This window comes from Curcuma longa, unplaced genomic scaffold, assembly GCF_044706935.1.
Source record: "Curcuma longa cultivar G26 ecotype Majalengka, Jawa Barat unplaced genomic scaffold, ITB_CL_G26_1.1 contig_9983, whole genome shotgun sequence".
NCBI lineage: Eukaryota > Viridiplantae > Streptophyta > Magnoliopsida > Zingiberales > Zingiberaceae > Curcuma > Curcuma longa.
In genome coordinates this window covers 8,580-23,216 of record NW_027435592.1, presented here as the reverse complement: position 1 = coordinate 23,216, position 14,637 = coordinate 8,580, and the positions used below count along the sequence as shown (strand labels likewise).

Genomic DNA, 14,637 nt, shown 5'->3' with positions numbered 1-14,637 from the left:
CTTGATTACTTTGGCTCAATTACCTGAGTTCTCCACAAAACTAAATTGTTTTTATTTTTGATAATCTATCAAATCACGCAAATAAAATTTAAAATTTAAAATCACATAAGTAAAATTTAAAATTATCAAATCACATAATCATTTTCCCTTTTACCTCTTATCTCTTCCACCTTGCTATTACTAATCAATTGATAGATTTATAAATCAATTACTACAGTATAAATCGATTAGTAAATCTGTCAATCGATTCAGAATGATTCATAAATACATTCCACTAGTAGTATTCAATCAGAAATGAGTTAAAAAAATCACTGTTTTTAATATAGTATATTATACTAATGTTTGAGAACATAGATGTATTAAGGAGACTTAGATAAAAGATTTGGTTTAGAGTAATTCAGAGTTTTCTAAATTCATCAGTTACTTTTGGAAGAAACCGACTGATGAAACTAGAAAATTTTAAATCATTCCAAACCAAGATTTTCTATTCGTCTAAGTCTTTTTAATACATTTATGCGCTCAAACAGATGTGATATATTATATTAATAGTAGTAATTTTTAAAAATTCATTTTCAGTAAGAAAAATTATATCAAATGCTCATTATTCATTATAAGAGTTACAACGATAAAACTCACTAATCGATACTACAACTGACTTCCTATAACTCTCCTCTATCAGACAATATCAATTTTTTAATTTTTTGAACCACATAGGTCCATCGGCCGACTTCATCTAACAATGACTAATGGACTTAGAGAATTTCCAATCACTTTAAACTAAGATGAATGAACTCGTCTAAGTCTTCTTAATACATCTATATTCTCAAACATGGATGTGATAGACCATATTATTAATTTAAAAATTAATTTATGATCTCTGATGAACTAGAGAAGCACTTTATACTTATATTTACGCTTATATATAGAAGTTTCATTACTAGCCGTTCAATAAAAAAAAATGGTGTTTAGAGATGGTTAGCGTTACCCATTCAAAAAATATGATACATAAAAATAACTTTGAAAATAAATATAATAATTAAAGAATTATTTATTTTAAAAAATTTTTAAATTTAGATATTCAATTCTTCAAATTGATCGAGATGATTGATCTGATTTCATGAATATTTCCCATCTGACTATTAGAATAAATTTTTTTAAAAAAAGTACAAATGGATAGTAGTAGATGATCAATATCACCAATGATTTATATACTGTGGACATAAAATATCCTGAGTGAGATTAACCTTCTTTAAGTAGACAATCCATCCCACCTTTTTACTATAGCATTGAATCTCTGAGTAATTATTGTTAACCTATCTTGATAGATGGTCCTGTCATTATTAATATGGCAACGTTTCCATTCATTTTGATGTGATTTTTGTCTAAGAATATATTTATTTTAAAAAGGATAAACTAATGAATGCGACAACGAACAAAATTAAATGAATGCGGAGGGCGTTTTAATATCCGCCGCATACGTAGAATTTTGAATTAAATTTGTATAAATATGAGAATGGTTAAATTTGTATAATAATATTATATTATTTAAATCAATTTTAATTTATTACTTCGTAGAGTCTTATATTCAATGTGGTATATCAAAAACACAGTAAGACTTTTCCGCTGGTATCAACAAGTATAAATAAACTCACACAAAAGGTAGGTTTCAAATATGAGAATTTCACAACTTCCTAAGCATTTTGCAATTTTGCAACACAATAAGAAATCAATTTGCCAATCTAACAAGAGTTAGAAGTGATCTCAAAATGTATATTTAAATTGTAAATGAACTAAATTTCATGTGAAGAGTTTTTTTTTAAATCATCAACATGATGCATGACACATTTTAGATTATCAATAAATTCTCACAAAAATTCATAGCAACACCTCCGATTCAAATAATAACTCGAAAAAAAAATGAAAACGTATAAATATAATTGTCATTGCATATGTATAAACATATAATTTATTGTTCAATATTGCATGAACACTCCATGTTTGATGTAATTGATTTTGACATATAACTGGCAATGTATATCCACAATTTACCAATCGAGTATTGTTCAATTTTTTTTTTCCATCCATCTATGCTTCCTTTCTGGTGTGCCATTGACCTCCTCATTCCACTGAAATCTCTTGTAGGGTACAAAGACCTCAGCAAAAATAGTCTCCATTGTATCTGTTCATCATGCGAAAATCCTCCTGATAGATCTTGCAACTACTCGAGATAGTAACCTCCCAACCATATCGGAGGGCAGACGAACTAGTTGTTGTTGGGATTCCTCAGGAAGCTATGAAAACATAACAGAGGTTAGGAATACATACCTGCTAGCGAATATTTGCAGGAAGAAACTCGAGATCATTTGCATAGAACACGAAAGACATACTGCCAAATCAGGACAATAGCTTCTAGCAGAACATGAGAATACTAGATGGACTTTTTATATGCATGAACAAATAAAGTTCAGCCAAATCAACAAATACAAAGAAATGGACATGAAATTCATGTATAATGAACAAGAAATTTACCTCAGGTATGACAGAAAGAAGCGGTAAAATATCCTGCACAGATGTCATTTGATACAGAACGAGAGATACCTCCTCCAAGTCAACATTCTTGTTCTCTTCTCTAGTTGCATATTTTACTTCCTGGAAAGAGGATGTCAGGTATTTTTAACATGAAGCGAAAAGTACGAGCCTCAAAATACTATTTGAACACTAGAAATGATCTGTATGTTAAAACTTCGGTTCATATGATGAAATAGAATTTATCATGATTATTGGAAATCATTAAGATATGCTCTTCAGCAAGAATTATTTAATTGTCCAGATACTCAACAGATAAGAGAACTGTCAAGTATGCGAAGCAATGCCATGTGATTCTACGGATGCCTAATTTTTCTGTGATGGTTGTCAAATGGAAAGGAGGAACCAATGATGCCCAACGCAAATCACCTACCTCTGCATGATCCTGCCAAATTGTAACAAAGTACGACAAAACCGAAAAACTTACAGAATTTGGGTTCTCATTTTTCTGAAGTCTGGATAGCAGTAAGAGAAGGCGACTGAGAGTCCTCAAATTAGCAATATCTTCATCAGCCATTAAGGATGACGAATATGGAATGGAAAGTGGCAGCCTTGCAAACGCAGCTGATGACACGGAATCCAGTGTTGCTAAGCCGAGAGCATCTAATCCCTGCACCAAAACCTGCTTGTCATGATATGCTCGTTCTACGGGATTAAATATCAAGAACTGATGTTTCTTTATGAAAAGGCATTCCAATAATTTGCTTTCATGCATGGAAGTCACAATGATGCTGATGAAAATTTCTTACATATTTGTGTCCACTGTGGTTTTGGCATGATATATGAAGCAGTTTTTGTATTAACTGTGAAGGTCCATAAAAACTATGTGGCTTAATGTAAATATACAAATTTAAAATTGGTCATTAGTAGATAAGTTGAAATAAAGACATGCAACTACAAAAGGAGGCCAATGCTTTATCAACTTTCAGGCACTTTTAAAGAGAAAAGTTGATTTTGGGAGATTTATATGACGAAAATAATTTGGATACAACTTGGAAACGTCAAGAGCATCGATTCTGCTTGTGTTTAAAAACAAAAGTAATTTATTAAGGTTTCAGCGAGTCATATAATTAATTATATAATAGAAATAAAAAAATTTAGAAAGAAAGGATGGAAACCTACAAGTTGTGCTAGCGCAATTAAAAGAGTTCCTGGAGTGATTATGTCGATTCATTCACGGTTTCAGTCACAATATTCATTTTACACGTCCAATCAAGAAGATGCTTTGAAAGGACGATTTCCACTAAGTCTCCGTGATTGTGCTAGCATAGACTCGGCAACCATTAATGAAAATATGACAGCAGGATGCAGAATAAAATCAATAAGTATATATTATGCACCTTAGCTAATTCTTGAATAAGTATTTCCCTTAAAAATGCACCCTGCAGATGGAACAAGATACTGACCATCAATAGGCTGAGTAAGTTAGGCTTTCAACAATCAGGAAAATTAAACAACATAAATATTTTGTCACCTTTTCAGTTAATGTAAACGAAAGAACTTGTTTTATTACTCTGCTTGAACCATTACCCTCTGGTTCTTTCCTAGCCAGTGATTCTTCAGTCTTTGCCCGAAGTGACTGTTGTAAATATTTTACAGGATAAGATACAGCAAATAGATCATCATCATCCAAAAGCATACAGAGAAAGTTGTGATGCTTTTCCAAAAACAGAATTGGGCTAATAGCTAATTATCATGATAAAATCACAGAAGAATTTCAAGCACAGTTTTACAGAGCACGTGTGATCAAGAAGCAAAAGGATCTAGATACATACTTTCACTTCATCAATATTACCTTAGTTTTATCTTTGCATTCTCTTTAGGTTTATGTAACAGAATTACTTGATGGAATAGAATTCAGCATCTATGAACTTAACCAATCGTTGAAAGATAACTTGATAACATAGCAACAAGAAAAGGCATGCAAATACAAGCCTGAATTATCATTTAGAAAAAACAGATGATTGTTTAAATGAAAATGATAAGCAGTTATGTCAGTGGAAACATACTGCAAAAGTCTCATTTTTACATTTAAGCACTCAAGTCAGAAACTTGTGTCAACCTTAGCTCTGCAGTTTACCCTTCAAGATTTGTCTCAAAACATTAAAGGTTCGACAATCCTAAACTTTGGAATACACTCAAGTATCGATCCATTATAAGGATCATACATTCTTCTATGTGAAAAACAAAAAGCTTCCATGGTAGTTGAATTTTCATCACAAGACACCAAGATGCAACAGTAATACGTTAAGGACGTAACTGCGCTATATGATACAACTGTATATGTTAAGAGAATAACAAAGCTATCAAGGTAGACAACTATGAGAAGCCAATACATAACTTCTGAAATCATCCATTCATCATGAGTAAAAAATGAGAGGTGTGATGAATGAGAAGCCAATCTTTTCTGTATCAGTAATTAAAAACGTTTGTTACTAATTATAGTTAAGAAGAGTCTTCAAGGAAAAGAAATACAACCTCAGTGAGTAATGATTCTAGACGATCAATCCTGAAAATTCCTTCCTGATACAAGGAATAGAAGAACATTGTCAGCATCAAGTAAAACTGACTTTATAGTCAGTTTATAAGAGCGTTAATGTGTCATGTCCAGATTGTAGAAAACTGCAATTTATGAACAATATCCGCAAAATTCTGCTTAATATGAAATATAATGAGACAATATGAAAAAAGTTGAATATATTAAACCTTATACAGGAGAGTTTGCAAAGTAGATTGAAGCTGAGGTGAGCTATCAGTCAGAACCTTTCTCGCAATCCAAGGATATGAACTACTCAAAACTTTATAGTTTGGGTCAAAATTGATCGCAATGCCCTCCAAGACAGCAAGACTGAGAAAGAAAGAAAAAGATTGTATAATGACAAGAAATAGCATCCTTTATCAAAAAGTTAAACAACCAGAGCCGTGGCTTCATGTGGTTACCTTCTAATAACAAGAGAAAAATAAGATGGTATCTGAAACTTAAATTTGTACCTGAACAAACAAAAAGAAAAGCTTTAACTTAAATTTGTACCTGAACAAACAAAAAGTGGGACCGTAAAATAGTAGAGATTTTCATGATATCAAGCATGATGTAATACTATCTACAGTTTTATAAAGCTACCATACAAAGAATATAGCAAGAAGCAAGAAAACTGCAACTTTAACATGTAGAGCAGACCACGGTTTAAAATATTCTTTTGTGCTAATTGGCACGGATAAAATTTACCTTATCACCCACCGTTAGACAAGTAATAACACTTGAGACAGTGATTTCAGCTGTCATATGACACCCAAGACAGTGATTTCACCTATCAGCTTCATCATGCTGCTAGCTGGAGTGGTGATAACACCACCGGCTTGAGGAGGTTGCCAATCATGAATGCCACTTGATGACACGACTTCAACTTTTAACTGATTCAGTGTCCAATTAAGCAACAAAACAACTCCAGTTTTCGACAAAACAGCTCCAAACTACACTAAATCGGGATGGTTTCATCAGTGGCATCTAATTCAGCAATGGAGTGACTCCAATTTGGCAATAGAACAACTCCAATTCGATCAACTAGGGTTTTCAAGTAAGTCCTCTTCTCCCCTCTCCTCTTATCTTCTTCCTCTCCTTCTCCTTCTCCTCCTCGTCTCCTATTCTTTTTCCTCTTCCTTCAACACTGGCATTCTTCCTCTTCTACTTTCCCCTTCTCCTCGTCTCCTATTTTTTTCCTCTTCCTCCGACACTAGCATTCTTTCTCTTCTACTTTCCCCTTCTCCTCCTTTGTCACACCTCCAACACCATCTCAAGTTGTCTGAGAACTAAAACCCTAGCTTGGCTCGAGATTTCAAATTCTGGAGCAGACAACCACAACAGCATTTGTCAATTAACTAGTTAGGCTAATACAACCATAGAAAGTATAAACTACACAATCAATTATTAAAAGTAATAATACTAAAGTCCATATCCTTGTTTCAGCTACTTTATTTAGCATCAACCTGCATTGATACGTTTGAAGTTTGAGCAAATTAACTCATCCATATATTAGATATATATTAATAAGAAAAATATCACCATCCACAACCACAAATCAAAAAACCTTATAATGATTATTATGTCACTCCAAACTGAATTATGACAGCTGAAGAAATGTGCTAGTAATAAATCAATCAGTTATGGTTAGAGTGAGAAATAAATACTTGCAATTTCTAAACACTTTCAGAACGATTGCAAACAAAGTGACTGTGTATAATCATACATTATTGAGATTCACAAAAATACAAAAATGCAGCAAAACTCATAAAGCCTACATATATAGAAATAAGTAGATGATATTTTAAGACCATTGTCACTCCAGAGAGTACTTGCCATATTAACAGCAGAATAAAGAGGAACTGCCAAATTGATACTAAAAGTTGTCATTATAAAGTTCTAAGATGTACTTACAAGATTGTTTTCACTTTTGAGAAAAAGAATGGAAAAAAACAATATGTTAAACTATGAAATTACAAGCCATAAAACTTTACTCGATATTAACATACATGGTCTGTCCAAGATTTCCAGACAAATCACCAAAACTTATATTTCTAACTCCTTTGTTCACAGCATTTTGGAAAACACCTGCAAATCAATGCAGTTTCTAGATTAGCATGCTGTTTTTTCTGAAAAAAATGTTAGAGCTTTATTAGCTGAGATGATAGACGAAACGTAAAGAACCTGTCAATGCCTTTGCAACTTCATCTTTTTGTGCAGTTGGAGGAAGGAGACTGTAACATATACACAAAAGTCCAGTCTAAGATCCAACAAAACAAGTAGGATAAAATTGCTTCTCCGCAAGCTTTCATGAGGACTTCTATGAATGTACTTTGGGTTTTAAAAAAAATTACTATTGCTAACAGGTCATCTTTCAGTGCAAGGAACTGTACAGAGTTACAACACAGGTATTTATTCATCTCTTAACCTGATAGCCATGAATACGTATACAGATGCAAATGGTAACAAAAAGAGTAGTGTAACCTTATATTACCTTTAGCAAAACCATGTACAGATGCATATGGACACTATTACAATGCAATAACATGTGGCACAAACCAAGGGAATAATATTCTCATTCTTGGAAAAACAAAATAATGTCAGTTTCAGACACATCATAAGCCACTTCATACTGACTAATTATGTTCATTAGGCAGTCTTAACTACTTCCATACAACAAAGATTCACTATAATTTTTGCCTTACCCACCCAAGAATAACAAAATCATTTGATAAAGCATCAAAATCACGATTAACCAGGTGAAGGCATGCTTGAATGAATCCATCTCGAAGTTCTTGCCTAAATTCACCCATCATCCCAAAATCTAGAATACCAAAAACATGCACTTATCAGCATCATAATTGCAAGTACTAGAGCATGCGCTCGAGTTATAGGATTGAACTTCCCTATGCATGTATGATATAATGTAGGTCTAGCATACCTAAATAGGCTAGTTTTCCATCAGATGTTCGCAGGAGATTTCCAGGATGTGGATCTGCATGATAAAATCCATGTTCTAAAAGTTGGGAGAGCGAACAATACACTCCTACCTGTAATTATAAGGCGATGATATCCCATTGGTAGTAAATGTCAATAAGAATAGAAAAATCAGGAATCAGTCAAATGAAAGTAACAAATAAAATACATTCTAGATTTCTACCTCCACAAGATAGAGATCTTTGACGTCAGATAATTTCCTCCCCTATAATTAGACAACTAAAGAAAAATGAGCATGATTTCTTGTATAAATCTATAACTATAAAGAAGGAAAAATTAGAGAGTAACCTCCACCCATTCCATGACAAGGACCCTGCGGCTAGTTTGTTCTAAATACATTTCTGGTACAACAACATCCTGTAGTCCTCCAAAGAGTTTCCTAGTTGAGCATTTGCACAGAAACCTTATAATTAACTTAAATAAATGAACTCAGGTTTTGGTGATAAAGACATCTTGATAGTATGAATGCACGACCTTGATATTACATTTTGCTCAAAAATTATGTTTTAATTGTTAAATCTTAGTTAAACAGAATTTTAGCATCTAAAGGGACCACTGAATCTATAATCTAAAACAAGTGCATTATATTCATTTGTTTTAGCAAAGTTATCACAAGTTTCTTTAAAACTGAGATAAAGTAGAATATCTGATCTGACTAAATTATCTTAGCTTTTTACCTGAACTTCAGTCCATTCATTGCTTCAGCACGGTAATCCATCTCCTGCATCAAATTGATTTACCTGTATTCAATGAGAAGAACAAGCATATGCTCATGTTTGTGTTTGCCTCTAAGAATTGAAACTCAGATGCACAAGCATCAAAATTAACCATGAAAATAAAAAAAAAGTGTATGCTCTTCTAAAAGAATGTGAAAGGATGAAGAACAGGAAAGACCCTATTCGGGAAAAAAATGTTCAAGGAAATAAAGATGACAATCTGAAGAATAAAATTGTATTGAAGAGGCAAAGAAAGATGGAACACCGTTAGTGTGGCCAAAGAAATTACATTAGAAGAGTTCTACGAAGAGTCAACTATATATTGAAAATTTGAAATATCATTGTGTACCAAAGCTGAAGTTATAGCAAACAGTCAGATGATAGACCAGAATAAAATATAACATTCTGGAAGCTTACAGTTATCTTGAAATCAAGTGTTTTGGTTTGTGGAAAATTTCCAATTTTATGTTTAAAATTTATATTTCTCAGAAAATAAATGAAATTTTAAAACAGCAAAAAAAACATTTGCCATCAATTTATTTTTACACCATTGTATATTAAAAATCACTTTTTATACAAAAGATGCATACTCTTCTCAAAAAAAAGAAAAGAAAATATGAAACTATTAGAATCATTGAACTGTTTCTGACTTTCCGTTACCAAGCAAGACAGTGTTTTAGAAAAATGTCAAACCTAAGAACTGCCCAACTTGCTCAGTATGGGCAAGAAAAAACAAGAATCGTTGCTATTTTTGTATCCATTTATTAATGCTGAATTCCCAACAGAACTAAGGACCATTAATTGATATTCAACTCTTAAACCTTAATTCTCATCTCAATATCATACTGCTGATAAAGAATCGCCCAAAGATTATCCATCCTTGAGGCACAAATATTTAAACAAATATAGAGATATTTTACATACCCGAAATAAGCTTGATGCCCATTCATCAAGCACTGCCTGCAAACAAATTGATCAAGTATTTATTATCGGAACTACTAATTAATAGAAGCAGCAAATTCATTAATCATTGGACTTCTTTAACAACTATAGATTATTGAACTACCTGAAGGTCAGTATTCAGTTTGGCAGCTCTGCGAACAAACCCTGCAATATAACGCAGGATAAAGATATCTAATGCAATTGCTGCTTGAACTCCAGGTCTTTGCACTTTCACAGCAACAAGTTTCCTAGAAGAACGAAGTCTGGCCTGATATACCTGCCATTTATTGTAATAAAATGTTTAGTTGGTTATACCTTGAATTTTCCATTTTATTAACTAAGATAAAAAAGGGGCAGTAAAAACCTGCCCGAGGGATGCTGCAGCAATAGGCTCAGGTGAAATCTCTGAGAAAAGCATATCTATTGGTTGTCCAAGCTCTTCCTCTATCATACTAAAGGCAATCTCAGTTGAGAAGGAAGCAATCCGATCTTGCAACAATGAAAGCTCATCTAGGTATGCAGGTGGAATCACATCCTAAGGAAAAAAATTGACATAAACATTAGAGAAGAAAACATGAAGAATCTGCATCCTTATTGATTAACCTTAAACTGTTTCTGTTTAAAACAGACTCATGTCCACGTTGCATATTAAAGAAACCCCATGTACATGATAGCTGGATTAGAATATTTCCAAAAGGTATTTTATCATGAATACACAATATTGACTAATTACTTGCACTTTACCACCCTATATTGCATAAAGTACAAGCTCTTATCACTCAATTTCAAGCTATTTCATAAGGTAAAGTTAGTGCTTAAGAAGCAAATATGGATATTCTTTTAGTTTATACTTCAGAGTAAACTTTATCATATGATCTATTTGTTAGTGAGTTGAGAACCCGACGATAGGATCGCTAGAGGGGGAGGGGATGAATAGCACACCTACAAATAAAAACTATTATTTCTCTTACTGCGGTTTCAACAAGGACAAACACACATTAATATAAGATAGATAAACATGCAAATACAAACATACCAAGAGACAAGCAAATTTACGTGATTCACAACCCCTAGGTTGCTAGTCCATGACCTATGCACACAATGTCCACTAACTTTCTCCCATTTGGTAAAATGTCGAAAGTGGGAAAACCTCCTACATTAGATGGAATAAAAACAATACAAGCTTAAAGAGGAACAATGTAAATCTCTTATTATGTGTGTTGGTGAGTTGCCTCGAGCCTCCTGGTCCGTTTTATAGCCCCCACCTTGAACTGCAGAGTCTGCTAACATGTCAACTTTGTGGTCGACCTAATGATGTTGACTCATTTTGTCAGCTTCATCCACGAATAGATGTCATTGATGTGGCAGGCTTTTGGTCGACTAATCCTTCAATTAATTGTGATCTCTAACCGCCTCGTCCAAATCTAACCTGGATCATGTTCCTAGACCTGACCACAAGCCCGAACTGTGAACCAACGCTTCAAACTGTCGATTCAAACGTTTTTTTTTTTTTTACAGTTGGAAAAAAGAGTGAGAGAAGGAAAGAGAAGGATGGGAAAGCTTGATTTACAGTAAAGAAATGTTTTTTTTCTCGTTTGAATGTTAGATGAGGAAGAAATGACAACATGGAAGGATGATGGTTTATCATTCTTCATCATTAAAGCTAGCATGTGCTTCGATGACCTTTTCTTCCCCTTGGCAATACCTCCCAACAAGATTGGTCCATTTGGATCTTGGTCCATGATGATTTTTTTCTTGATTTTGATGATTGGATCTCCACGGCTAGAAGGAAAAAAGAACATTGACCAACACACAACGAAATCACTAACTTCTTTCATGATAGAGATGTACCAAAGCTCTCAAACGGCAGAGTCTATGCAGAAGGAGCTAGCCTTTCATGATTATCTTAAGCAACACCTAAAATAGAATTCCCTATGTTAATTCTAATTCCGATCTTTTGAACTAAGAATGACCAACAGATCTTCCAATCGAAAGGATCCGAGCAGAAGCAATGTTTATGTCTAGCTTAAATAGGCCTACTATAAGCATAAAAAGTGATGTATGAATTGTGTCATGAGATTTAATCACATCGATGGTAGAAGAAGGCCTACTATTAATTGATAAGTCTTGTGAAAAGAACAAAATTGAAGGCCATTTTAACCATTGGAACCGTCGATTCTGATCGTTTAAAAGATTTTTTTTATTTTTTAAACGGTTGAAATTATTTGATTCCAAAGCTAACAAGGTTAAAAAGTGAGTAATAACATCACTTCCTAAGGTAACAAGAATAAAAAGATAAGCAAACTACATGACTTTGATTTCCCTAAACTCTAAAGGAATACATAGGCAACTTAAATAAGTGTAAGTTCTTTTTTATATTTTATATTTTTATAAATTTATACTTTTTAAATATTTTTTAAATTTAAAAATAATAATTTTGAACCATCGAGAACCGTGAACCGTAACCGTCTTGGATAGTTAAGGTTAAGGGTCGACATTCCTGAAACCGTCGAATCGGCGATTTTGAACCATTGGGCCAACGGTTCTGAATCGTGGAACCAGCGGTTTCGAACCGTGGTCGGATCTATACGTTCAACATGTACTTCTAGTCAACTAGATCCATTTTTGGTTGCTTGGATCTCCCATATAAAGATATAGTATTTTATCTCATGCGTCGTTCAATCAATTTCATTTTTGGTCAATCGGAATTTTTATCGCTTGAAATACTATTTTGATCGCACCAAACTCTGACTCCAATCTACTAAGACTGAGTCTGCCTAAGTTGAATTCTACCTTCCTCCAAGTACACGTTCACTCTACTTATCTTACAACAATCACGTTCACTCAACTCATCTTACAACAATTTACCTAAGCAGCCTTTCACCCAACTTCTCGTCCCTCGGCTACACCGAGCCCTCTGGCTCATTCCCCGTGCTTCCTTCTCACTCCACCATTGTACTCTTCCGCCAAGCATCTTGTCCCTCGGATGCATTGGGTCCATCAACTCCCTTCTTATGTCATCCTTCTTGCGTGCTTGCATCTTCTGCTCTAGGTAATTTGTCTTTGATACTCCTTCTAGTCCCTCGGATGTCTCATGCTACATTTCTCCATATTGCAACAGACCTTGAGTCACTGGATGTTCCTGTGTATTCTCCTAAGTCTCTACACACTTAAACACATAAATAATAAGGCAAGGCCTAGCTTAAACCCTTTTGCCCAAGCATCAAAACCGTGGTTAAACTGCTCGGAGTACTAACATTATTAATTTGAAGCACAAATACAATAGAGCACTTGTATATCTCTACTATTAGAAACTGATATGAAAGGTTGAAGATGTTTGAATACATAAGATATCATTAGAAAATTTTGATTTTTTTAGTTATAAGCATGCAAACTTCAATAAAAGTAAATATTTTTGTGATAATTATTGGCTAAGACCAAGAATAAACAGGAAAAAAATATGTATCAAGATAATCAAGATATTATATAAAGTTCTGACACACAAATTCATGAACATGTAAACTATAACAATTCAAGCATGACATGGAAATCTGATATCATTGTTGCTAATTGACCATTTTGTAATCATGTCTAGTGGTTAAGATTCATAAACATTGCAATTTCATATAATTACTGATGAGAGGCAACTGGATTTCTGGTTCGTAGATGATAAATTGCTATTGATAAGAAGGCAAATGATTCTAGATAAAATTATGAAATAAGCAAGTGGTGACATATGTAAGGTAGAAGAAGGTCAAACTTACTGGTCTTGATGACACAGCTTGAGCAATTTTAACAAATGTCTGCAGTTTGATTGGATAAGTAAGTAAAGCTCAGCTCCATTGGGATATAAACTCATAAACAATAGATGCAAAAAAAATCCAATAACTAAGTTTATATATAAAAGATAGTATCATATGAAGAAAAGCAATAAAGCCCGATAATCATTCAGTAAGAAAATTTCATGATAATTGACAAGGAAAACAAAAGCAAGCATTTTTAAAAAAGAATGTATTATTATTCAACCAATAGCTGAGTTGTGGCATTAGGTTTCTGGTAGTGTTACTATAAAGATATAAGATAAAAGGTTGATGATTGGAATAGAGAAGCAATCTTAGATTCCGTTTACTTGGATAGAAAATATGAGGGTAAGAGGGGAAAGTGACATGATAGATGTATTATATAATAGAGATCAATATGTAAGTTTGTCATTCTTTCTCTCCTCCCTTCTTCCTTTCATCTCAAGTAAATGGACCCTTAGTGTCATCGTTGTGTTCACCTTAGATTAAGAAAATTTTTTCACAATGCCAGGATAAGATCTGACACACTTTATAAGTCCAAGTGTTGAACAATAAGGAAATAACTTCTTCAAAAATTTGAAGTGGTATATATGAGAATGCCAAGATGGATATGTGAGATTAGTATATTAAATTTTTAAAAAAAATAATTAAGAGCTATTAAATATAGCTCCAATGAATGATAAAAGAAAAGAAAATAAAATGAAATTAACATGTTCAAAGGCCATGTTACCTTGATAACACAACAATTAAAAAATAAGGGATTATACATAACCTTACACATATCAATGGTAACTTCTAGGACTTTCATCCCTCTCTGTGTTTAGACAGCTAAGGGTTTCAATGAGTTTTGCAAAGGGTTTAAGTTAGATTTGTGGTTTTTCTAAATTGTGTGTTAAGTTGCGTAGAATCTACCATGTATACAGGTTGACTAATAGTCCAATACTCCAAGTTTAATTTGATTGGGGCATTTTAATTGGATTAATCTACTGGTGGATGAGGATCAATCTACTAATGGCTCGGATCTTGAGAAACAAACAGAAGGTTTTCAAGTTGACTGGTCAAGTAGACTGAGGTCCGT

The 14,637-nt window shown here is 33.4% G+C and overlaps 1 protein-coding gene across 1 annotated transcript; it reads right to left on the bottom strand.

Annotated features, from left to right (window-relative positions):
- Positions 1-1,918: 1,918 nt before the first annotated feature.
- On the bottom strand, positions 1,919-13,562 carry LOC141819647 (putative aarF domain-containing protein kinase At1g71810, chloroplastic; the record flags this gene model as incomplete). The annotated part of the gene is given in 19 exon segments (XM_074706891.1): positions 1,919-2,291; positions 2,530-2,649; positions 3,014-3,196; positions 3,927-3,968; positions 4,061-4,165; positions 5,065-5,109; positions 5,293-5,434; positions 5,527-5,577; positions 7,114-7,192; positions 7,289-7,338; positions 7,814-7,928; positions 8,046-8,154; positions 8,265-8,306; positions 8,390-8,480; positions 8,779-8,822; positions 9,742-9,777; positions 9,884-10,036; positions 10,124-10,294; positions 13,524-13,562. Coding segments are annotated over 18 exon segments (1,599 nt in total). The 3' UTR covers positions 1,919-2,186.
- Positions 13,563-14,637: the final 1,075 nt, after the last annotated feature.